Source organism: Lepisosteus oculatus, chromosome 13 (genome assembly GCF_040954835.1).
Source record: "Lepisosteus oculatus isolate fLepOcu1 chromosome 13, fLepOcu1.hap2, whole genome shotgun sequence".
In the NCBI taxonomy this organism is placed as follows: Eukaryota; Metazoa; Chordata; class Actinopteri; order Semionotiformes; family Lepisosteidae; genus Lepisosteus; species Lepisosteus oculatus.
Genome location: NC_090708.1, coordinates 26199958 through 26223838, shown reverse-complemented (window position 1 = coordinate 26223838; position 23881 = coordinate 26199958). Strand labels below are relative to the sequence as shown.

The following is a 23881-nucleotide window of genomic DNA, read 5'->3' as shown; positions in this document are numbered from 1 at the left end:
TGAGCACTAAAAAGTCAAGGATTGAGGCCTTAAGTAAGGGACTGCTATATTCTATTAGTTGGAAATACTGACTTCCTATCCTCCCAAGGCTAAAATAAATCTCTCATTGTTCAGTGATGCACTATTTTAAATAGGGGAATACGTTTCCAATTGTTTAGCGAACATTTTAGAGTAATTAGGTCTTGAATAGGATTCATTAATTTGATATGAGAGAGGTTCCTCCTCTTCTTTCTTCCGGTGCTTGTGCCTCAATTCCAAATTGTTCTATTTTTTCTACAAATGTGGAATGCAGAACTTTGCTTCTCACGGAACTATAAAAATACGAAGACGAAGGATTAAACGTTGACCCAAATGTGTACTTGTTATTTATTGTAAATCGCTCTCCTCTTTTAAGTTTGCAGCCTGGTTATGAATTTGTTATGCAGCTTTGCCAGAGAAACAAAGAAAACATGCCTTGTGAGGCTCGGTATTCTTGACGAAGGGTAGGTTGGGAGAAGCTAGAATCAGGATATGATTTGTATTAGATATTTATCTCCCATTCTTATTAGGAAATGCCCTGGAGAGCACAAGAGTACTGCAGTCTATCTCCAGATGGTGATGGCCTCCAGCTGCCTGTACCTGCCAGACAGCCCCAGATAGCTTTCGTCTTTGTGCATCATGAAATCAGCGTGTGTGTGTGTGAGAGACCGGCAAGCTCTATTACAACAAACAACGTCCTCATTCTATAGGGGCTTTAACTTTCACGTGCTCATGCCCTGCCCAGGGGGACTCACGTCAGCTCCGGAGCTGAGGCTGCCTCGAGCCCCAGAGGTGCTGACGATCCAGTGCACGTACACGTTGTCCGGTCCATCCACGTTGATGTCGGCCAGGTGCTGCTGCAGAGCTGAGACACACACAGTTACCCAGTGCACCCTGGGGTGTGGATTCCTGCCTTTATCTGGGCCAAACTACAGACTGTGGGGCTGGGTCACAGATCTAATATAACTGACAGAGGTTATTAATTATGTTTAAGCAATCCATCTACCCAGAGAGAACAAGCTCAGTGACCTAAGCCTGGACACAGAAAGTGGGCAAACCTGACTTCTTCCCCAAAATAATTCATATCCCTGGACAGCTTCCAGGATCATAACAACTATCAATCCTACTGGGGGAGGTGGAGGGAACTCAGAGCTTCCGATATGGGAGAACATATGGAAGAATGTTTATAAAAACAACCATGATGGTATTGTTGTACGTGTTCTACTACCTGGTATTGTTGTGATAACACTGTAATTCACCGGTCACGCCAATAAAGCTCTCTGAATTAAAATTTTTGACTTAGCCTTTAGGTTTTACGGTTAGTATTTTTGTGGAGTGGCTGTATAGAGCAGATAAAAAAACATATTTCTTGATCACGCTGCTAATTTACTTATAAGTCAACAAGGCCAGGAGAGAATGCTTTCTGCATACTTACCCATAAATCCCCCTTTCGCAATGCTAACATACTCCTTGTTTTTCTGTAACAGAAAAAGAAAGTTTTAATCAAATCGTTCTAGGGTAGTACAGAGGAGTTTATCTCTGTGGATGGAGAATGTGATGCATATACAGTGTTTTGTAAAGAATCCCCTGAGAAGCTCTGCATTTTAATCAATGAATTACAGTGCCTAAGAACAGAAGATCCCTCTCCCCCAGACTGGGCGTGCGCCCCTGACCTGTAGGAAGTGGGCGAGCACCATGTTCATGTACATGTCTTCCTCCTCGCGCCCGCTGCCCATGAAGCACAGGTGCTCCCCGCTGGCGATGGAGCCCGACTCCAGCGACTGCTTCTGAGCCTCCAGCAGGGACTTTACCGACAGGGCGAACTCTGAGGGGTTCTGCAGCATCTGCCATACAGACCGATACCCGAAGTGAGACAGGTGGGACATGGCGCAGAGACACAGAGAGACGGGGTCTGTACGAGGCAGGAACACAGACACGGCGCAGAGACACCGAGAGACGGGGTCGGTACGAGGCAGGAACACAGACACGGCGCAGAGACACCGAGAGACGGGGTCTGTACGAGGCAGGAACACAGACACGGCGCAGAGACACTGAGAGAAGGGGTCAGTACGAGGCAGGAACACAGACACGGCGCAGAGACACCGAGAGACGAGGTCGGTACGAGGCAGGAACACAGACACGGCGCAGAGACACCGAGAGACGGGGTCTGTACGAGGCAGGAACACAGACACGGCGCAGAGACACTGAGAGAAGGGGTCGGTACAAGGCAGGAACACAGACACGGCGCAGAGACACGGAGAGACGGGGTCAGTACGAGGCAGGAACACAGACACGGCGCAGAGACACCGAGAGACGAGGTCGGTACGAGGCAGGAACACAGACACGGCGCAGAGACACCGAGAGACGGGGTCGGTACGAGGCAGGAACACAACACGCAGAGACACAGAGAGAAGGGGTCTGTACGAGGCAGGAACACAGACACGGCGCAGAGACACCGAGAGACGGGGTCGGTACGAGGCAGGAACACAGACAAGTCGCCGACACACCGAGAGATGGGGTCTGTATGAGGCAGGAACACAGACACGGCGCAGAGACACCGAGAGAAGGGGTCGGTACGAGGCAGGAACACAGACACAGCGCCGACACCAAAAGACGGGGTCAGTATGAGGCAGGACTGACACAGAGAGATGATAGCAGACAGGGAAAGTCCTTACCAGGTCGGAGTCCAGGTGGAAGGCTGTGGAAAGGTGTCCGGCGTTGTACTGCTCCGCCGGCCGGCAGTCCACCACAAAGAAGCGCACCCCCTCCTGCCAGACAGACAGAGCTTAACACGAAGATCACGAAATACATGTCAACCACACGTCAAAATCACAGGCAGCAACAAAGAGGGTTTCTCCAAATTCTGAAGAATGCGATGACTTCTGGTTGTAAGAGAGCGCAGGTGTGGAAAGCGGTCTGAATGGGGAAGAGTCTGAAGGCCTGATGCGTGAGATGAGTGCAGCCCTGGCTTTGTTCTGGTTCAAGTGACGTCATGCTGCGACATGACTCACCCCTTGCTGCTGGTTGGCCTGCAGGATCTCGGGAACAGAGACGGGAAGACACAGGGCCTGGCTCAGGTCCATCTCCTCCTCCTTCAGAGCCACCAGGCTGCTGCCAAACAGGTTCTGGTTCTCCTGCAAGGAGACGGGCAGAGAGGCAGGAGGAAGAGGTGAGCTCAGTGAGCACAAGACTGCTTTCCCCCGACACGAGGGCCTGAACTTTTCATTCATTTCCATATCCCGTGACATTACATAACTTTGAATAGTCACAGGTGTAAAAAAGAGCAGATGAAAAACATATTGCTTAATCACGCTGCTAATTTACTTGTACCTAATTTACTTGAGACAACAAAGATTTGTAGAGTAATGAGCATAAGGAAAATGTACAACTTCATAATATTACACTTCTATATAGCTGACACTTATAGTGTACGTGTAATAAATATGACACTTCTGTCTGTCCGTTAATAAATTAAGCTTAAAGTGCATGTTATCATTTCCCTCTTATTTAAGGAATTCACACATGAAAATGAGTACGCATGTAGAAGTGTTCAGTACTAAACTAAATCGATCTGAATGAGAAGCCCTTTCAATCTGCGTTCAAGGGCCTTTCTCAGCGGTGACTGCACATTTCTAGCTCTGACAGGAGGGCAGGGGAAGAGGAGTCTCAGGGCTGCTGTCTCAGAGGCACGTTCAGTACCTTCCTGAGGGACAAGGGCGTCTTGCTGTAGTAGTACTGGGCCAAAGAGAAGAGATCCTCAACGTCCTCACATTCCAGGTGAGCAGGGGAGCTCTCCAGCATTTCTGGAACACACACACACAGAGCCATGAATCAGGAGCCCCCGTCTTCCTCACATTCAATTAAACAATTAACAATTATTTTCGTACTTTAACACACACAGGATGGTTCATAAGGTCTTTTATAGCTGACAGCTCAATCATTCCCTTCATTAAAATTACAGTTGCCTACAACATATTCTGGATCTAGGTCAAAGCTTATTAAATGAACTGCACTTAATTTACTTATTAGCCCCAGAATTAACATAACCCAGAAGACACAAGGCCTCCAGGTTCAGAGCTTTACAACACTGCTCAAAAGGAAGAAGAGTCTGGAGTGACAATGCTAATAAGACTATACTGAACAAGAGGCACTGCTTTATCCAAAGCGTGGTGGAAGTGTGGAACAAACTACCCAGCCATGGGATGGCTTTCCTTACAGGAACATCTCGATTAATCCAAGGGTCTTATCAACTACTGAAAGGCCTCCTTTCTTATGACTTCAAAGAAATCTGAGGAGATTTTATAAGATCTACTTCACCTCTAGAACAATTACAAAAGGGGTTAAATCTGAAATGTACAGCACTTGATTATAATGACATGTTTTCAGAAGCCTTCAGCTGTGAAAACCTGAAATGGCTCAGACTGCTCTGTAATCAGAGTTGATTTTCCAGCCTGGATCTATAGCTGTCCTGCTGCAGTGTCTGTGACTCTGTATCATCACAGGGGCAGCACTCAGCACAGACGGTAGCAGAAAGAGAGAGAGACTGGCTCTCAGCCTCTCTCCAGTCACACATGGGCAGCACGATCCAGAACACACTTACTGATGATGTCCTCTTTACTGTCTCCTTCCTGAGCAAGAATGTTATCTCTGGGGGAAAGAAGAAAAGACGAACTGCTGAGCAACCGATACCAGCTTGATTACAACTTTAAGGCTTTTAAGCAAGAAAAACATACAGTCACAGAAAAGTTAGCACTTTATCACTTTTTAAATTAACACGTGTCTATTGTATGTTAAATAATTTGCTAGGTGTATTTTGGTGGGCTGGCCGGCCCACGGGACAAATCTTAACGTCTGCTGACCGAGAATTTACTCTACCCTTCCCGTATTTTGGAAGCTGTGCAGTTTGTCTAAAGGTCTGGTACACAGATAAACCACACAGTGCAGCTGGATTTATATCAGCCGGTGTCCAATTCAATGAGAGCACTTAGTGTTTGTTTTTTGTTCCACCCAAGCTCTCAGTTCCACAAACTGGTCTAATTAATTAACAGCGTTATTGCTAATACTTCTAACCAGGCTTTAAGGTATGTACAGGTAACTGTACTTTCACTGAAAGTGTTTTTTTCAATAGTCAACTGTAAAAGGCCTTAAAAATCATTTGTCCAATTAAAATGATAATTAGATTAATTGTTTAACTGACATTTTGGGTTGAACTAAAAAGCAGGAGACACCAGGCCCTGCAGGAACCGCAGTAAGAGGGTCTGACACTCCTGGAGCAGAATGTCGGGCTCAGAGGGGGAGAGGCCGAGAGACCGCTGCGCTGGTACCTACTTGGCGTTGACGAGGATGATGAGCATGAGGAAGAAGATGACGAAGGGATCGGCCTGCTGCAGGTAGATGTCCCACATGGCCTGGGTGACCTCGGGCGTGCAGTGACTGGCAAACAGGCTTCCCAGCTGTGCAGAGACGCACCAGGGTCAACAGTCAGAAGGAAAAGCCCTACCTCTGTATACAGAAGAAGCCACACTGGGATGTTTTAAAATTAGACCATATAAGTCAGTGGGTGTGAACTGCACGGCAGAGATGTGTGACCCACATGACCTGTGTTACAGATCTAGGCAGCTTATATACAGCTCCAAACACAAACTGGCACCCTGTAATGAAACTAGGATATATTGTTCAATATTAAATGTAATGATTCTTCTTATGAACACTAACTCATCGAACAAAGTGGCACTTCTACTACAGTTCTATTGAATTATCTAATTAAAGATTTAAGGTGACTTCTTTTGTTTCCTAATCTAAGAAGTAGGGGGAAAACCATAATCTTTCTCTTCTCCTGGGCCAACGCACTCTATCCTCCACGTTTAGATTGCTCATGACCTTAGAAGAAAGACTAGGGAGTTCCAGCCTTCCACAGTCACAAACCTGGAGTGTTGGTGAATGTCTCATACCTCAGTCACCAGCTACTGTTTAAAACCAGAAGGCATGGGCCTACTGTGTTCAGGTCTGCAGTAGTCTGAGAAGATCAATATTACTATTGCGAGGAGCAATGGCCAATTGAATGTTCTTTAACTTTAGACATCAATCATTACTGTTTCCTCACAGTTTTGTTTTCCTCTAAAGAACTTGATCTCCGAGACAGCTCTGCATTAATATAATGACTGGACATTTTTCTTCCTCTAGAGAACAACATCATAAAAGTTCCTCCCCGTCTGTATCCTTCTTTGGTCTGCACCGTCTGACTGAGTGCCAGCTCGGAGTCCTGAAAGGACCGCTGATGTCTCCATCGGCGTTACTCGTGTCCTCCAGCGAAGAAAGAAAATTCTTGATTTGAAGGTCTTCACAGACAGATGTGTAAATTCACAAAATATTCAAAATCCACAGCCCAGGTGGGAAAAAATACCCCCACCTTCATTAATAAGCCCGTAATAGGGAATACTTTCCGAGCGCAAGGGAGGACAGACTAAGAAATCGGAACAACAGCGACGGAGAGTTACCCAGTTCATGGCGTAGGAGTCTGGTGTGATTTTCTTCGTGTCTAGGAAGGAGCAGAGCTCGGGCTCGTGATACTGCAGCAGCAGCCTGTACAAGTGGAAGGGCCTGCCCTTTGGCACGCAGTCCCTGCAGAGACAGAGCACAGCACAGATCAGCGCTTAACACACAGGCAGAATACCATCTCCTGTAAATAGTGTTGTTTTCCCACACTATAGAAGAACCATACAGTACGGTCCATGTATTCACACCATGTATGGTCACTTGCACTGTTAAGCGCCTTGGGTCAACCGTGTTGTGAAAGGCGCTATTTAAAAATAAATTGAATTGAATTGAATATAGTGGAGCAGACAAACAGGGCATGGACAGGCGTAGTAAAGTATCGTAAACCATGATTAAGTGAAAGCATGGGAAAACGGCAGATTTATCAAACTATTCCGCTGATAGAAGAAACACTGATTTTCAAAACTTGAAAACGAGAACCAAATCATTCCATTTACGTTTCTAAAAGTGAATCGGATTACTGCACATTGCGGCTTTCTCTGGGCTTACACAGAACATCTTCAGTGACAATAAGCATCATCCGATTCAGAGACCTCGTTCTTATGATCTCCATTTTGAAAAGCACGCCGTTTGTCCGCAACTAGACTGAACTGAGGAAAGTCAGAAGCCAACACAGGATTCAGCAGTGGTCCTTGGTGAAATGGTGAGTGATCACTCAGAAAAGGATGGAAACATACAAATAAATGACGGAACACGTTATTACCATAATCTATTACCATTTTCCTAAACTGGATTAATAATTACCCTATTTTCTCAACCTGACTGCTAAGCTGCTGAAGGCAAAATTCTAGAAAAAGTCAAAAGCCACTATGTTTCATTTGTGTCAATATCCTGTGTGGTTTACAGTCTCTCGTGTTTCTGGAATTAAATTCCTAATAACTGTGAAAACCCCATAGTAAGAACATTCAAATACACAGACAAGAAAGCTTTGGCTTTTCGGAGTGCTGTTACTCTTGGGGCGCCTTGTGCTGCGTTTGAAATACACCTTCCTTTTTTCATCCAGGCATTTTTCTAAGCGCTTTTATCCAATCCAGGGCTGCAGGGGAGCCAGATCCTATCCTGGCAAGAAACAGGCACAAGGAAGAGCACATCCTGGACTGGACGGACGCCAGTCCATCATATGTAGACAGACACACACATACTCTCACCAAGAGCGGTGTTCCCAGAAACCAATGAAGCTACTAGTATATCTTAGGAGTGGGGTCCCCTTAGCACCCAGATGGAACCCATTCTAAAACAGGCAGAACATACTAACTCCACGCAGATACACCCCAGGAATTGAACCAAGGCCCTTATAGCTGCAAGGCACCGACGCTAACCAATGAGCCCCCATCCCATATTATTTGCTGAATATTAAAAAAGCCCTCTATAAATTGCACCTCTCCACTTATGTACACAGTGAAGCACAGCCCAGTTCTCTTAGTTCCTAAAATCTGAACTGCAAACCATGGCACCAGTGTGGACAGCGACCAAGTCCCAGGGGAAACAGTACAGCTGACACAGTTGGTACAGTTGTACAGTACCTTGACCCAGATGCTTCACCCCAACTGTTCCAGTATAACTCCCAGCTGTATAAATGGGTGCAAATACCCATCATGTTGGATCAAAGCATCAGCCAAATAAATTAATAATGGCAGTTAAGAACTCAGTCAAGCAAACAAGATGCTGGGTGTCTTAATACTTAGTTAGTGTTAATATTTAATAAAGGAGTGCTCTTTAAACAGGAATTGAAAGACTGATCCCATGGCAGAACGCGGAGGGCAGGAGAGGGTTACCTGGGGATATACTTATTCATGATGGCGTAGAAGCAGTTGTACAGGTCACTGCGGGGCAGCCGCAGGGTCAGCAGGGGCCGGAGAAGGTCCGGCCAGCTGAGATCGGCGGTGAAGGTGATGTTCCTGGACTTGCAGTAGAAGGTGATGACCGACTCGGTGTCCGCCAGCGCGGATGACCTCTCCTCCTCCGACATGGACAGCGGGTCTGGACACACAGCAGGCGGTTAGAGACAGGGCCACGACCAGGGTTTCAGCGGGTTTCTCTCCCCGGTGTAAGAGATCAACACGGTGAAATGTGTCACAGGGCTTAATTTATGAGGACCCTGTAAAAATTTAAAACATAAGGTTTTTAACTTGCCACACCAAAAGGGCAGATTTTCCACTCTTGAAAAAGTGTGGTCGGCAGACCCTAGTGGAAAATGTTGTCATCGGTTCTCTAAACCCTAATTCTCATTTTCTATTCATGTACTATATCTAGGAGCACTCTCTCAAACTGAGAAGATTTCTCAAACAATTGAAAAAAACAATCATTAAAATAAGAACAACTCCACATCATGACGAATCAAAGCCCAGATTCCGAATTATGTGACTGCACCAAACTCTAATTTGATATCCAATTGCACTTTTTATAATAATAAAATCTAAGAATGGAATATGCATCGATTATTCATGGCTCCTTCTCTTAAGAAGAGATACTGCATCTTAGTCCCACAGAAAACACAGAGCATAAAAAAAAACAAATTTATGTGCAAGCTTTAAGAAAAATAAAGTCTGCACCACCCGGCATTTCCAAATGAAATTTGTATCTTAAAAACTGTTCTGAAAGTGAAAAAATATATTTTATGTTGCATGTAAAATGTGCTAATTTGTTTTTGAGGTGTAGATAATCAAGTATTACTCATTTATGCTCTAACATAACACTGAATTGTCAAAGAAAGAAGAGTTTTGCTTGTTTGTGATGGTTAATTACCCTATTTATTCTAGTACAGTACTCAGGATAAAAAGACAAATTGTGTAAAACACAGATGTGCTCAGGAGCTGTGTTGTGGGAGGTCATGCTCTGAGGACTGTGAGTCCTCCTGTAGCTCTGCTGTCCCGTTTGTTGCTCTGTGAACCCTGAACACACACTCCCTCTCCTCTGCACACTGCTCTGTTCTGCTCTGCTCTGTCCGCGTCTGTCATTTCTCAGAAGCGTGCGACCTTTCTCTGCCAGGTCTTGCACATCCACAGCAAGAGCAGGCTTGTCTCCTTCAACACGAGCCCCCTCCTTCTGAGCGAACAGCAAGTACCAGAAGGGCTAATCAATTCACACGCTGCTTGGACGAAGTCAAATGCACTTCTTTTTTTTTAAAAAAAAGCCACCTCATGATTTTCTACTTTATTGAAAGGTGATTCAACTGCAGTCCCTTCAGAAAGAGAACATATTAAAAATACTTATGCAAACTCACAGTCCACACTCGTCGTCTTAGAACGAATCTCTCCTCCCCTAGGAGAAACAGACCGTTTTTTCTAGTCTCCCTGCACTCTTCACGATAGATTCCACCACCTTTACAGCCCCCCCCCAAATTAATCAAACGCACTCAAACACGGCTGTAGGAAGCACTCCTCTTATTGCCAATTCACTTGTGTAGAAAGCAGTGCTGTTTCTGGACAAGCCCACACAGGCACCTCATCTCAGAATGGCAACGGCAGGTGTTTTAAGGAAATCTGATAATATGCCAGTTCTGAGGTATGGCAGATACCCAGAATTCCCTCTAGTCTTCCTGGTGCGATACATAGAATCGGTAACAAATAGCTTCCTTTATTCTCTGAGAACACGATATCAGTGAGTGTAAGGTCAGGGAGAGAAAGACAAGCAAGAGATGTGAGAGAGAGAGAGAGAGAGAGAGAGAGAGAGAGAGAGAGAGAGAGAGAGAGAGAGATGGAAAGAGAGCTGGAGTCTGATGTGTGAAACTTGCTTTTCCCCATGCTGAACTGTGCTTGTCAGGAGTGTTGCGGGGCTTAGTTAAGTTCTGACAGCAGTTGGAAGGTGGTGGCTTCTGTCTCGTGCCAAAGTCTTTTTGTTGTATTCATAACCCCCCTTACACAATCAAGCCAGGAAGCTTCCACAATTTTCCAAAGCAGCTGCCTCAGCAGAGGTGCTTGTGCAAAGATCCCCCCAGCCATATCAAATAAATAAAACATCCCCGACCCGGCCTTGTGTGAGAGGGGGTGGATAGGTACAAAAGAATTAACGGAGGGCTGGGACCGGTGAATGAGAACTAGAATGCTTGGCCTCTTGTTGTTGTTGGATGCTGCATCGCCACCATGGATCCAAGAGGGACATCATTTATATATAGCTATCATTTAGGAGGATTTTGCTGGTCTACAGAGAGTACTGTACTGACATACAGAAGACATGATGGATTGATGGAATGATGGATTAATACCCCCATTCATTTATTTCCTTCTTTTAAATGATATAATGTTAGAATGCCCAAAGGAGTTGGGCAGCCAGTTGACCTTGGACCCCTAGAGGTGTTTTTTCTCCTTACTAAGGAGTTTTGGTTCCTCTCCTCCGTTGTCTTCTGGTCTTTTCTGTTCTGTATTCACAACATGTATGGTCAGTTGCTTTGTTAAGCACCTTGGGGCAACCTTGTTGTGAAAAGCGCTGTATGAAAATAAATTGAATTGAATTGAACATCTCTCTGGCCTTCACGGGAGAGAGGAGCTCACTCTGCCACAGGTGCTCATTCTTCACCAGAAGATGCATGAAAAACGCAGAAAGTCAAGCGTGCTGGAAAGGGCTCTGTGGTTCTACCCGAAACAGGCAGTACCTTGTGTCGCACATACCACCCTGGCGCTGCACGGCCACTGTCCGCCAAGCCAGTGACCCTGACCGGTTTTCTTGCACTGCTGGCTCATGGGATTGCCAGCTTCAAAGACTGTGTGACTGTTACGGTCCTTGGTTGTAGTGTTATTCTTTTTTTTCTAATTGCTTTCTCCTCTTTTCCCAGGTGTTGCCAATTAATTAAGTAGATGAGGTGGGAGGCATTTAAAAGAGGAAGACGAGACGGGGGGCCCTGAGAGATCGGATATGGGGAACGGAGACAGTTGAGCGGTGTGTGGTTTTTAGGATGGGGAATGACGTGTTGAACAGTATGTTTTTTTGTTTTGTTTTTGGTTTGGTGAGTTAGTGTAGAGAGGTATAGAACGCGGAAGACTTGTTTTGTGGTACTGCCTTATTGTTTAAGCATGACCAATTATTCTTTCCCCGGTTCTAGTCTATCTAGTTTGCTTATTTTTCTTTTATAGTAAGTTAGCTTTGCTTGCTTTTTCTTTTTTTTTTACTTCCCCCTCCCGATTTGAATACAAACGTCGACTTCTGGTTCCCTGGATCTGCGATGATAATAAAATTGATCTGTTTTCCCAGGGGAATCCGATCTCTTGAGTGTTCTTTTGATGTTGCGGCTTTTGGTCAAACCCTAACCATATTTTTAAGGTCGTAACAGTTGCTGGTTGCTGGGGCAATGCTGCTGCCTCTCTGGGACATAGAGGCTCATTTCCATCAAGGACGGATCTGCATTTAAGTCTCTTATGCACGGAATTGCACATTTTGGCCTTGTGATCTACACTCCCCTGGCGTTGGGCTGGCAATGTCAAGTGACAGCGGTCTGGCCTGCTGCCACAGAGGCCCTGGTATCGGTGCATCAGGGCTCAATGCCTCTCCTCTCACTCCCCCGCCAGCATCTTTCTCCATCACTGCCGTCACACTGAGCAAAGCAGAGACGGAGCAGAATTCCTGACTGCACAGAACCCTCCACTGAGCACAGACTAACAGGTATTATTATTTAATCGTTCTGGTCTGTACTGTGCACATTGGGTGAAAGTGTTGTCTTTTGTACTGCTGAAAGCAGATTTCCTGACTGCACAGAACCCTCCACTGAGCACAGACTAACAGTCAGTTATTACTATTTATTGTATTGGTCTGTACTGTGCACATTAAGCGAAAGCGTTGTCTTTTGTACTGTACACATCCCAAGAGAACAGCGCGGATACATGTATTTAGGGCATTCCCATCTCTCAGTCAAAAAGCTTCCGTTGATCCAAGAGCATGTATCCAACGAGATTTAATGGTTACTTGTTTGGTCAAGACAAATGATCAGGGTATACCATGAAAAAGAACTTTTGTACATGCGGCGTTAAATAGAGTAGAATATAATTCTGCTTTCATAAACAAACTTTGTGTTCTGGCGCACTGCAGTCTGAGGTTGCAGCCTGGCCTCCCTAAATTTCTGCCTTAACTCAGATGAAGTTGTCTCTCGCTCTTCCACCTGCTCTGCTGTGGTCGTGAGGCTGCTGGCGCAGTACCCCTCGGCTCAGTACCCAGGAGGGACCTGCACTGCAGTGGGTGGATGAACTGGGTGCCCTGTTCTATACAGTTCCTTGAAAAAACGTCCTTTCAGACTTTCTGAGTTTTTGCATATTTTCAGCACCAATTGTTGGCAGAGCTTAATGTGGGTCCCAGGGGTATATAATGTTAGGCTAAGATAAAACACCAAAGCTAGGTGCTTGGTTTATTTATGTTTCATGTTGTTAAAGTTACTTTGTATATGGAACATCTGAAAGAACTTTGCGCTGAACTGTACATTTCCAGGATTGAGCTGTTCTTAACTAAACAGTTAAGTGCTTTTAAAACTTTACTGCACAGTAACAGTCTCCAAGGGCGAGATACAGCACTGCTCACCCCAAGGCCCTGATGAGCACCCAGCCTGACGAAGAGAAAACTCACCGATCAGCTGCTGGCACCTGTTGTGAATGAGAGTCTGCTCGGGCAGGTCTAGTGAGCCATCCCATGAGGCCAGGCTGTCTCCCTTCCCCGCCACATTCAGTGCGATCTGACCAGGCACAAGAAGAGAGTGTGAACCACAGACAGAATAACCTCATAATCAAACAATGGGTCTGGGGGTGCTGGGAACTGAAATACTGCGATTACTTCAAATTCATATAGAAAAGAGGTACTATTTCTCCTGACAAAGTAATCTGATAAGTCACTGATAACTGGATTGATTTACTGATTTCTGATGATGATTATTTAGAAGATGAATAAGGAAAAAGTACTCTAATCGGGACTAATGCACACGCCGTTTATTTGTAATTCCACACATTATTGCACAGTTTCAGATGGCAGTGAAAATGTCTGTTTAATCCAGTTTAAGCAAAAACAACTGGCAACAAAATCAAAGCATGAGTTGATCTCACATTTCAAAAGGACTTACACCCCAGGAGTTCACGGCGAAAGGCAGATTTCCCAATACCAACCTTGCTGATGAGCTGCCCTGCAGCCAGACCACTGAGTCATTTGCTCAGTCCAATTTTATACAGTTATTTACATGGAAGGAACAGTTCCTTCTTCTCTTGCCACACATTTCCCTTCTTAACATTTTAATTTAAAAAAAAATATTGCTCAACCTTCTATTATGTTAATATATTGCATTCACATGGTATATACTGTATTTCAAATCCACACAGCCTGCAGAATCACCCTGCTCCTTAAGGATGTGATTAAGCCACCTGCACACGGGTCTCACCCTCCATGTGCCCCTGACCTGAGATTTTCCACTTCCAGTCCCGGAATTCCCATAGTGAAAACGGGTCGGGGCTCCTGGGCTTGAGTTTCAAAATCACACCTTTGACAAACCAGAGCTTCAGATTCAAGAACCAGTGTAGCACAACGTACAGTAAGTCAGAGCCCGGGTGACTAATAACGGATGATCTGAAACTACAAACCCTCCCATCGCTGTGTGTTAGTCTTTCGCTTTCTGGGAATGCAGAGACAGGAACTGCAGGTCTGTGGAAACAGGACTCTAATAGAGACTCCACACAGGGAACTGCCTGCTTCTGTAGACAGAGCCACGGGCTGAGAATGTCTCTCTGTGAGGTCTGCTGCCTGCTATGAGGAACAGCAGAAAGAGGGATGCACAACTGCAGAGTTACTGCTCGGTCTTCATAGTCCATGCAACAAAGGTAGGCTTTGCTCTCCCCAAGAGAAAAAAGATATGACTGCAGGATCGCAACAGAGCAACACCACACTCTTCAATCCTGTCAGCTGACAGGAGACAGGGCTTGGCAAAACGAAAGCATTTTCAAGCACAGCTATATAAAGCGCAACCCAGCGCCAAACAGGACAGCCAAAGAAAATACAAGGACAGTGCATTTTCATTATTTCTCCTGGCAGTTCAAAATAAAAAAAAAATGCTTTATTAATAGATGACATATACATAGACGCACCGGGGCCCAAAGACTCAAATGTGAACTCATATTCAACATGATACACATAACCCTCCTATCTAAGATCCTAATTACCAAGTTACTCTAGGAACCTGTTACTCTCTTAGCAGGTCACAATTAATACCCCCACTTTAAGTTATTAGTGTAATCTACACAATAGGGTGGATAAGGGTAAGTGCATCTGTAAAGTAAACAAACATAGCTTCGCCTGCATGAGCTATAGAAGAGAACTCTGGTATAGAACGCCTGTGGGTCACTGCCATTCATTCACAAGCTGCAATGAACGAACGTCATTCGATATTGTAAAATACAAAGGTTCACTCTTGCTCACACCTCACACTAAGGAGGATAATAGAACCACTAAATGGATAAATATGGGTGAGGGTGCTGCTCAAGGTAGCCTGAAAATGCTCAGGGAAGAACATACATTGAGCTGTTTCCCCTTAATGTTGTGCCACAACGATTACATTTCAACTACGATAAAATGTCTGGCAATCAAGAAATGAGTGTCTAAAAACATGCTCCTATTTTATGACTGATTCCAATCCCCTATTATTATTAATGAGATGGGCCAGTCGGATGGCTTTGTGCCGTGCTGATGGCAGACCCTGGCAGATGTCTAGGAGCTTTTTTTAATGGTCACATTTTAAAAAAAAGTAGAAAAGCAGACATAGGCCTACAAAATTACTAAACCATAAATAACGTCTAGTGTGTTCTTCAGACTAGGCCCACATGTTGTCTGTATAAAGTCAATGCCAGAGATGAATCCCTCAGGAAGCAGAGGATTCTGGGTAGCCGCCCTGCACTCACCAACATGATGGATTTTGATTGGCTATTGAGTTGGCTGCTGTTGGTATATTTACCCTCTCTCACTTACCCTACTGTAAAGAGCAGTCCAGCCCACAAAAAGCATATTTAGCCAGCGCTGGTATAAATAGTTTTGCTGTCTGGTTTTGCGCCCTCTCCAGTCAGCCCACTGCTCACCTTCCAGATCTTGGCCCTCTGTGTGGTGGGAAGCTCTCGGCCCTGGATGATGTTCCTCACTGTCTCCAGGTCGCAGCCGCCAGAGTCCAGAGCCTCCGCCAGCTCCCGGTCCCTGAAAGAGGGCAGAGAGGGAAACACAGGGTCGTCACGGAACCGGTCCTCACCACCATCATTCGTGTATCCCTGAAGCCTGAGGCCCACTCCCAGTTTTTCCAATTCCAAATGCCTTTTGAACTTCTCTTTTTAAAAATATTGGATCCTCAATCCCATTGACAACAATTCCTGTCAGCTCCGGTAACAACAACATGAAACTGAACAGGAACGGGTACAGAGCGCCTCATCCCAGTCCCACATTTAACACAACCCGGTCAACGTCAAACTGCCTATTAAGTGCGGAAAGAAAACGCGCCAGACTTGCCAGGTTCAGATCCCTCACAGCCGATTCCCCAGACTCACACCTTCATTCTGCCAGAATAAATACAGCGGCTGTCAAAAGTATTCACCCCCTATGGACTTTTAAATTTGACTGTGTTACAATATAGAATCACAATGTATTTAACTGGAATTTACTGCTCTTGATCAACACAAAACACTCGGATTGAAAACAGAAAATAACTGATTGCATAAGTACTCACCCCCTTTTACTATGACACACCTAAATAGGCTCCGGCGCAAACAAATGTCTTTGGAAGTCACACCATTTGTAGAATGGCGTAAACCTGTGTGCAATTAGGGTGTTTCACGTGAGCTCACGATCAATATACCCATCTCTGGGAGGTCCCACAGTTGATTAGTACAGCTCCCAACAAAAACATCATGAAGACAAAAGGACTTTCAAAGTAAATCTGGGACAGGGTTAGAGAGCCGAATTTTGTAGAATTTCTTTTCAACCTCTGACACTTCATGTTTTCTATCAGTCAATGGCAAAAGCTCTCCATTAAATTAATTACGATTCCATATTAAAACAATTAAAAAGTAAAAAGGTCCAAAGGGGGGTGTATACTTTTGATAGCCACTTCAACATGTTGTAAACAGGCCTGTTTCTTACAAAAAGGAAGAAACAATATGCGTTGCGTCATGGCTGACCATTTGGCAGTGATATTTTTGACACAAGGTATTGCCCCACAGCTGGGAGGAACAGATACTAGACAAAGTGCAAAATCCCAGCTCCCGGAGAGGAGGAAAGAGGTCGAAGTCCCCGTCGTCTCCGGCCTCTGCAGCACCTTCATACTTTGAACAGACAGACCCGGGCCGCCAGCTCACCACAGGAAGTGAGCCAAGAGGACGCCCATATCAGCACTGCCCGTCCTGCTGAGAAAACTGCGCTTAATAACTCATCTCAGACTCCACACAAATATGGGGGTAATCAGATCAGCCCAGTCCATCACTGGAGTACTGCTCCCCTCTGTTGTGGATATTTTTACAACAATCATCCTGGTTTCTCACTTTTCTCTCCTCTTCCCTCTGGTAAGCGTTATAGGAGCATAAAGGCACGAACCTCCAGACTGAGAGACAGTTTCTTTCCACATGCTGTCAGATTACTGACCTCTACCCCTGCCACTGAGTAAACTTATCTACATTACTACACCTACTGTACATTACTACTCACACTGATGTGTTTTTTTCTCTTCTCACACTGCGTGTGCTGACTAGCTTTTTAAAGTTGTATTTATTTAACTCGTCGTTGTTGTTGTTGCTGCTGTTCTTGTGCCTGATTCCTTAATGTCTTTGTACGGGAGCATACATGCAAATAAGCGTTTCATTGCACTTGTGCATTTGACACATAAACTGAACTGGAATGAGGGGGTCACAGGGACATGTAGTTTTCATTCCAGTTCCAGACTAAATTACTGAATCGAACTGATTATTTGGACAAGTCCAATCACATGTTCTTATGCTTTCGTTGCAAATTAAAAAGCCAGAAAACTTGCAGCTCAAAGAGCTGCCCATCCCTGATGGACTAGCATTCTCAGGGATTTACACCGCTCTCCTCTGCAAAGCCTTCTCTCTGGGAGGGAACAGGACTTAGCTGAGTGTGGTCGTGCAGGAAGCACTTTATGAACTTTATGCATTCAGCCCTCTGAAAACATTGATAATCTTGCAGTTTTCAAGTCTTCTGCTATGATCACTACAAACACAAAGGGAAAACAACTGTCCCAGTTATTCCTACAACAGTACTCTGGAATCCTAGTGAGATCTCGCCATCTTCTCAAGATTCACAACCCTGCATTTCTTCCTTCCCATTACTCGATACACGTCAAACAGGAACAAGAAATGGACTTCAATATTACAAGCTTAATGTTAACAGCTGAGATTTCTGCGTGACTTTTTCAGTGTTTCAGGGCTCGTCAAAACTTCCCAGCGTCACTATCAGGACAATCTGCAGCTGGCCCAGCATGAGTGCCCGGAGAGTAGTGGCAGCGAGGTGACCGCCACTGTAGACACTGAAGAGGCCCGCCAGCCCCCAAACGCCTGCCAGCGCCACGAGGCTTGAGAGATCCCAGGGCACACCCAAGACGGGCATCGACGGGCACCTCTGTAGCCCACCCACCGCAGAGACCAGGGCAGCTGGTACTCGGTGGGGCCCCCACATCCAGGAGCCCTCAGTCGCTGGGGACAGCGCTCTCCAGGAGCATTTCAAATTGAACGTTCCTGAGGTTTATCCACAACTAATACTGTATTAAATTTACCATCCCTGCCAGAGAAGAAACAGGAGAAACTCACGCACCGGTGCAGGGAAAAAACATGAATTGTCACAGTCTCATTTACAGATCTGGTGGTAATAATTACAGGCAAAACTGTGCCAAACATCACGTGTACCAGTCACCTTCCAAAGAATTTCATACACCTTTGTTCTTTGCTTTTAAAGCGAGCTGCTCAGCTGTGGTTTACCCACTGCCACCTCAAGTTTATTCTGAAATCTAAAGCTGCTGACTGTCATGGTCTGGAGAGGCGGAAGGTTTTTCTCTCTTCCACCCATCACAGCATCAGGATTTTTCTGTTACAAACCTGGTTTTCAAAAATGATCAACTGATCAAAAATTATAACTGGGTCAGCCTGAAAGCTGCAAAGCTAAGTCCATGCATAGACTCCCAGGTACATTATTTCTAACCCCGAGCAATTGTTTCAAGCATTGAAAAACATGGAGTCCAGCTCCTCTTGGTCTCTCTGTCCAGAGAGAGAAAACCTACTATCTCAGCACTGTAAGACTTGATTTTCTAGGTCCTTATATTTCGCTCTGATACACTTCCTGTCCATCTGTCTGCAATCACAGTTTAGATAGATAATACTTTATTAATCCCGTAGGGAAATTGATGTGTTACAGCAGTCCAGCCCAAGACAAGCAAAACAGACATCAGAATAGTTATAAAACAAAAGACAAACACGATAAATAAAAATAAGTAAATACATAAACAAAACCTATTCAAGAAATTAAAGGAGAGATCGAGGTGAAACAAATACAAACTTGACAGAATCGCAATTCAGAACATTTCAGGTGAAAGGGTTGAGCAATGGTGATGCAGTGGTTAGCACTGCTGCCTTGAAGCCCTACAGCCCCGGGTTCAATTCCACACTGAGGTGCTATCTGTGTGGAGTTTGCATGTTCTCCATGTGTTAGCATGGGTTTCCTCTGGTTGCTCTGGCTTCCTCACACAGTCCAAAGACACACTGGTAGGTTCAACATTTTTTGGGGGGAAAACTGACCCTGGTGTGTGTGCGTTTCTGGGTGTACCCTGCAATGGACTGGTGTCTCGTCCAGGTGGTACCCTGCCATGTGCCCGCTGCTTGCTGGAATAGGCTCCAGCTGCCCCCGCAACCCAGTTCACAAAAATCAGTCTGTGCAATGCAGCCTTCCAAACCAAGATACCAGCCTCTTATACCCCCAGGAAGAGACATGCACCAGCAATTCCTTCAGTTACAGGGCCCATTCACCACACATCAGCTATCAGTGGGGAGGAGAGCAGAATAATGAAGCCAATACATAGATGGGGATTATTAGGAGGCCGTAATTGGTAAGGGCCAATTGGAAATTTGGCCAGGACACCGGGGTTACGCCCCTACTCTTTTCGAGAAGCGCCCTGGGATTTTTAATGACCACAGAGAGTCAGGACCTCGGTTTTACGTCTCATGCGAAGGACGCGCCTGTTTACAGTATAGTGTCCACGTCACTATACTGGGGCATTAGGACCCACACGGACCACAGGGTGAGCGCCCCCTGCTGGCCCCACTAACAAGTTTGATCTTGGATCCTCCTTCCTTGTTAAGTACTATGTGAACACTCAATATAAGCACACCACATGCTTGATACCGAATAAATCACACTTTCATAAATAGCAAATGCAGATTCATCACCATACAGTGGTGCCGGGGGGCTCAAAAAGGCGGCAAATCACCATCTCATCACGGCCGAATGCCAGCAGCGGAAATCAATTTGGGAAGGGTTCTGCTTGTTATTTTAGAGCTGCCCAAGAAACACGTCGGACGCACACGGAAGCAGCCAGTGCCCTTTTTCAGAGTTGTGAGGTCGCTGGGGGTTAGCGTTACTTCGCAGAATCGCACCGCTTTGAAACGGGGAAGGATCTGCAGGCCACGGATCACAGCCACCCACGGCCCTGTCGCCGCCTGGTTCCAGCAGAGTTGCCTTCATTCAGAGGCTCAGTGCTTCCGGCTGGAATAACAGTGCACAGCCGCCTGGCAGAGAGGGGCTCTCTATATAGATTATTCTATAGCTGTTCATTAACCAGCTTCCCTCACAGCACCAATAAGCTCCCTTCAGGATGCTGAAGACACCGCAGCTACCAGAAAACAAACAAAACCCTTTGAGAACTCTCCTGCGCGTTTAACTGTGACCACGCAATACGTCGAGCAGGTTCAGATCTTTTGCAATGCAAACACGAGCTCCGACACGTTTGGAAAGATGGCTTCCCCAGCTTTCGTTAAAGAGATCAGGACGTTCCTTGCTCAAGCGCACATCCCGTCGTCAGGCAGCTCCTCGCCGGGGGCACGTGGTCTTATCACCATCTAGGCACCTCAGGAATGCACCCCCGCAGCCCCATGACAGCACATCTCACATCGCAGCACACCCTCGCGTGACCTGGAAGCGTTACGGCTCGAAAAACAATTCGACACCAGCGTCAGTGCCGGAGATGTCTTCAGGAGGACAGCTGGCCCCGAAGCAGTCCTCTGGGATGTTCATCCCATTCCGGATTTCACAGATTTGCGTCGCATCTTTCCTGTCGCCTCCACTGTCGACAACTAAAGAGATTCAGCTCCTATGCTGTGTAAGCCAGCCTCACTGCCCTTTTGGGCCGATACCAGAAAAACACAGCGCTGTAGCCAACAGGTTTACCATCATCAACATTAATAGACTCTAGAGTCGGAATACAATCTGCTTGTTACTTCTGTCACATGAGGTTAAATAATCTCAATTTAAATATTAATGATCTCCCACTCCTTACAATGCTTTGTCCACACTAGTTTTATCGCAGTCAAATCTTTCCATTCCCATAATAATCCCCCAGCCACAAACAAACCCACACCACACTCGCACTGCCTTCCACCACAGTATCAGGTCACCACACTAGAGCAATCCACGCCCTCTGCTTTACTAACACCACCTTTTAGACCTAAACAAGCTTTCAGCCTGGGGTGGAGGTGAACATCTGTACTTTCCCATCCCGGTGGAGACATTTGCGGCGTGACGCGAATAAACAATGGTCACGTTTGGTTTTTTTTTCCATTAAAGCAGGAAGTGAGAAGTGTGACGCGCAACACGGCACACCGTTATCGATAATGGCTAAACTGCACAGAAAAGAGATGTTTTTGTCGTGCAAAGAGTCGTGTCAGCACCGCAGGGAAACGTCCTGTGATTGAGATCAGCCGGGGGGGGGGACTTTTTTTTTTTCTCGGGAGCTTCGAGGTCGATTCCCACAGATCATTCGTGAGAAAACCACCCGCTGCCTCTCTCCAGGGCGCTGCACTGTTACATGATCATGAGATTACGGCGACAGAAAGAAGTAGATCTGTTTATAATCTAATTGGATAATGATAATAGAACGGGCATTCAAGCAGCCTAGAAGAAACAAGAAAGAATCGCACTCCGCTCTCTCTCGGAAAGGGGAAGTGACACCGGAGAGCAGGGAGAGACAAATGAAGACCGTCCCAGAGAAATAACGGGGTACATGGAAGAAACGGGACACCCGCTAAACCGATGATAGGTCCTTAAGAGTCAGATCTGTTGTTGAAAAAAGTATTTCAGCTCATCAGCAGCTCACGATGAGCCTGCGAGTTAAGATAGCCAACGCCGCGTTCGCAGGCTGTACCCTTTCCACTCGTTTCGAGACAATAATGAGGGGATGAAGAGTCAGCGGGTGTCCACATGTGCGCTGTAGTCTAATATATGGCTGTCCTGGCTGTTGTTATAATTATGGCGATGCGCCTTACGGAGATGCTCTCGATCCGAAATGGTCAGAAAACCAGACCCCGCGACCGGACAGCCCCACAGACCTGCGGCTCCGATGGCCCCGGCCGCAAGGAGGAAAGAGAGTTTCGGCTACAGCCGCGACGGGAGGCTTAATCTTTCAGCCCCCCTGGATGGTTTTGGGAGATGTCCGTACGCAGCTCCACGAAAGTCTTTCTCTCCACTGCGCCCGGAAAGGGAACTGGAATGTGTGACACCCCGCTCCATTGCACGGGCACCCCGACAAGCACTATCCCCTCTCCGTGAGAGAGACAGTTCCACCCCGGTTCTCAGGGCCATGTTTCCCCGCAAAAAAGGACCCCCCAGCCGCCTATCGCTGCTCTCTTACCAGCCGCCCTGGAGCACAGCCTCGCCAGCCTCCGCCATTGCAGTTGCAGTCCACGTCAAGCCTGCCGTAAACAGCAGCCTCCTGTCGTGAAGTAAACCTCTCGTATTTGCCCTGTCAAGAGACTGACACTGCCGCAAAAATGTGGCCAAACAATGACACTTGTTGCCGTTTTATGAGTAATTTGATTGCCCTCCAAAATAGCTATTCCTCATAATAATATACTATTCCCATAATAGCGTCCTAGTCCCAGACGTAAAATGCTACATTGCTGTCTTCTGTATGCAACAGTTATTCAACAACAACCATGCATAAACAATATGTACAAACTATTGCTTTTACTCAGCTATAACAGTAGCACGGTATTTAAGTTTACTGTGTTTGTTGTATGAAAAGTTACAAACATCACTATTCATAGAGATAATACAGTATCTACATCTGTTATATAGAAAATGTAACTGCAGGTTTCAAGTTAACACCTTGCAGCTCTGGGGACCCGGGTTCAATTCCAGCCCTTGGGTGCCATCCCTGTAAAGCTTGTGTGGGTTTCCACCAGGTGCTCTGGTTTCCTTCCACAGTCCAAAAGCATACCAGTAGATTATCTGGCCTTCTGTGCAAGTGTGTGCTTGTCTGTTTTTGTGTCAATACGCGTCGTGCGATAGAGTGTTGCCCCGTCCAGGATGTGTCCTGCCTTGTGCCCATTGCTGGCTGGGACAGCCTCTGGCTCCCCAGCAACCCTGAAGTGGATGAATTGGTTAGAAAATTGCTTGATTTTATCTTAATACAAATGGCAAACTGAAAAGCAAAGTTGATATTGGTGATCCACTCCAAGGTGTGGATATTCTGTAGAAAGGAATCTAATGATAAAGAGAATGGGGACGTCCAGGAGTACTTGCAAGTCTTTGCAAATTCTGGGGTTACATGACAGCAAAGTGTCCTGATCTCTTGGTTAGTGCCTTAAATAAGCAGCATTCAGCTGACTTGCACTGGGGAAACAGAGATGGGCCAGTGATCATCCCTCCTGATGTTCTAAAAAATATATAATTTGGTTAATTTTACATTTACAGAGACGAAGATATTTCTGTGTAAACAAATTCACTTACCAAGTGAATTTTCAAAGCTTGGTGTGTGACGGAACATTTGAATTTGTCAGGTGGTGGCTAAGGCCCAGAACTTATTGTTTTTATCATATGTGTATAACCACCTTGATGGCATTTTTTGTGAGCCAGCAGCCTCACTGCACAGCAGATCGGATAGAGAAGTGAGAAACTGCCTCACCAGTTGAATGAGGTTGGGAGTTTCAGGTAGGCCAGACTGCAAAAACCAGAACGGGATTTAAGCAGGACACCACAGTTAACAGTGCTATTCCTACAGTCACATAAGACTTGTAAATGCTAAGCAGTTGGGACCAGTTTAATGGAGAACAGTCATTCCTATAACACATTATCCCGTTAACATAGTGGAGCACTTGTC

General features: G+C 45.8%; 1 protein-coding gene across 2 annotated transcripts in view; it reads right to left on the bottom strand.

The window, feature by feature from the left end:
* The window catches only part of tbc1d23 (TBC1 domain family, member 23), a 31233-nt gene extending 8721 nt beyond the window's left edge, over positions 1-22512 (bottom strand). For both annotated transcript variants that reach the window (XM_006637933.3, XM_006637934.3), the window contains exons 1-13: positions 22412-22512; positions 15603-15714; positions 13120-13225; positions 8349-8553; positions 6516-6639; positions 5347-5471; positions 4619-4665; positions 3718-3821; positions 3030-3152; positions 2694-2786; positions 1692-1862; positions 1454-1496; positions 774-883 (exon numbers count right to left, since the gene is read on the bottom strand). In XM_006637933.3, coding sequence (XP_006637996.1) covers positions 774-883; positions 1454-1496; positions 1692-1862; positions 2694-2786; positions 3030-3152; positions 3718-3821; positions 4619-4665; positions 5347-5471; positions 6516-6639; positions 8349-8553; positions 13120-13225; positions 15603-15714; positions 22412-22449 — 1401 coding nt within the window. In that variant the 5' untranslated portion in view covers positions 22450-22512. The remainder of the gene's footprint in view (positions 1-773; positions 884-1453; positions 1497-1691; positions 1863-2693; positions 2787-3029; positions 3153-3717; positions 3822-4618; positions 4666-5346; positions 5472-6515; positions 6640-8348; positions 8554-13119; positions 13226-15602; positions 15715-22411) is intronic.
* Between the last annotated feature and the right edge of the window lie 1369 nt (positions 22513-23881).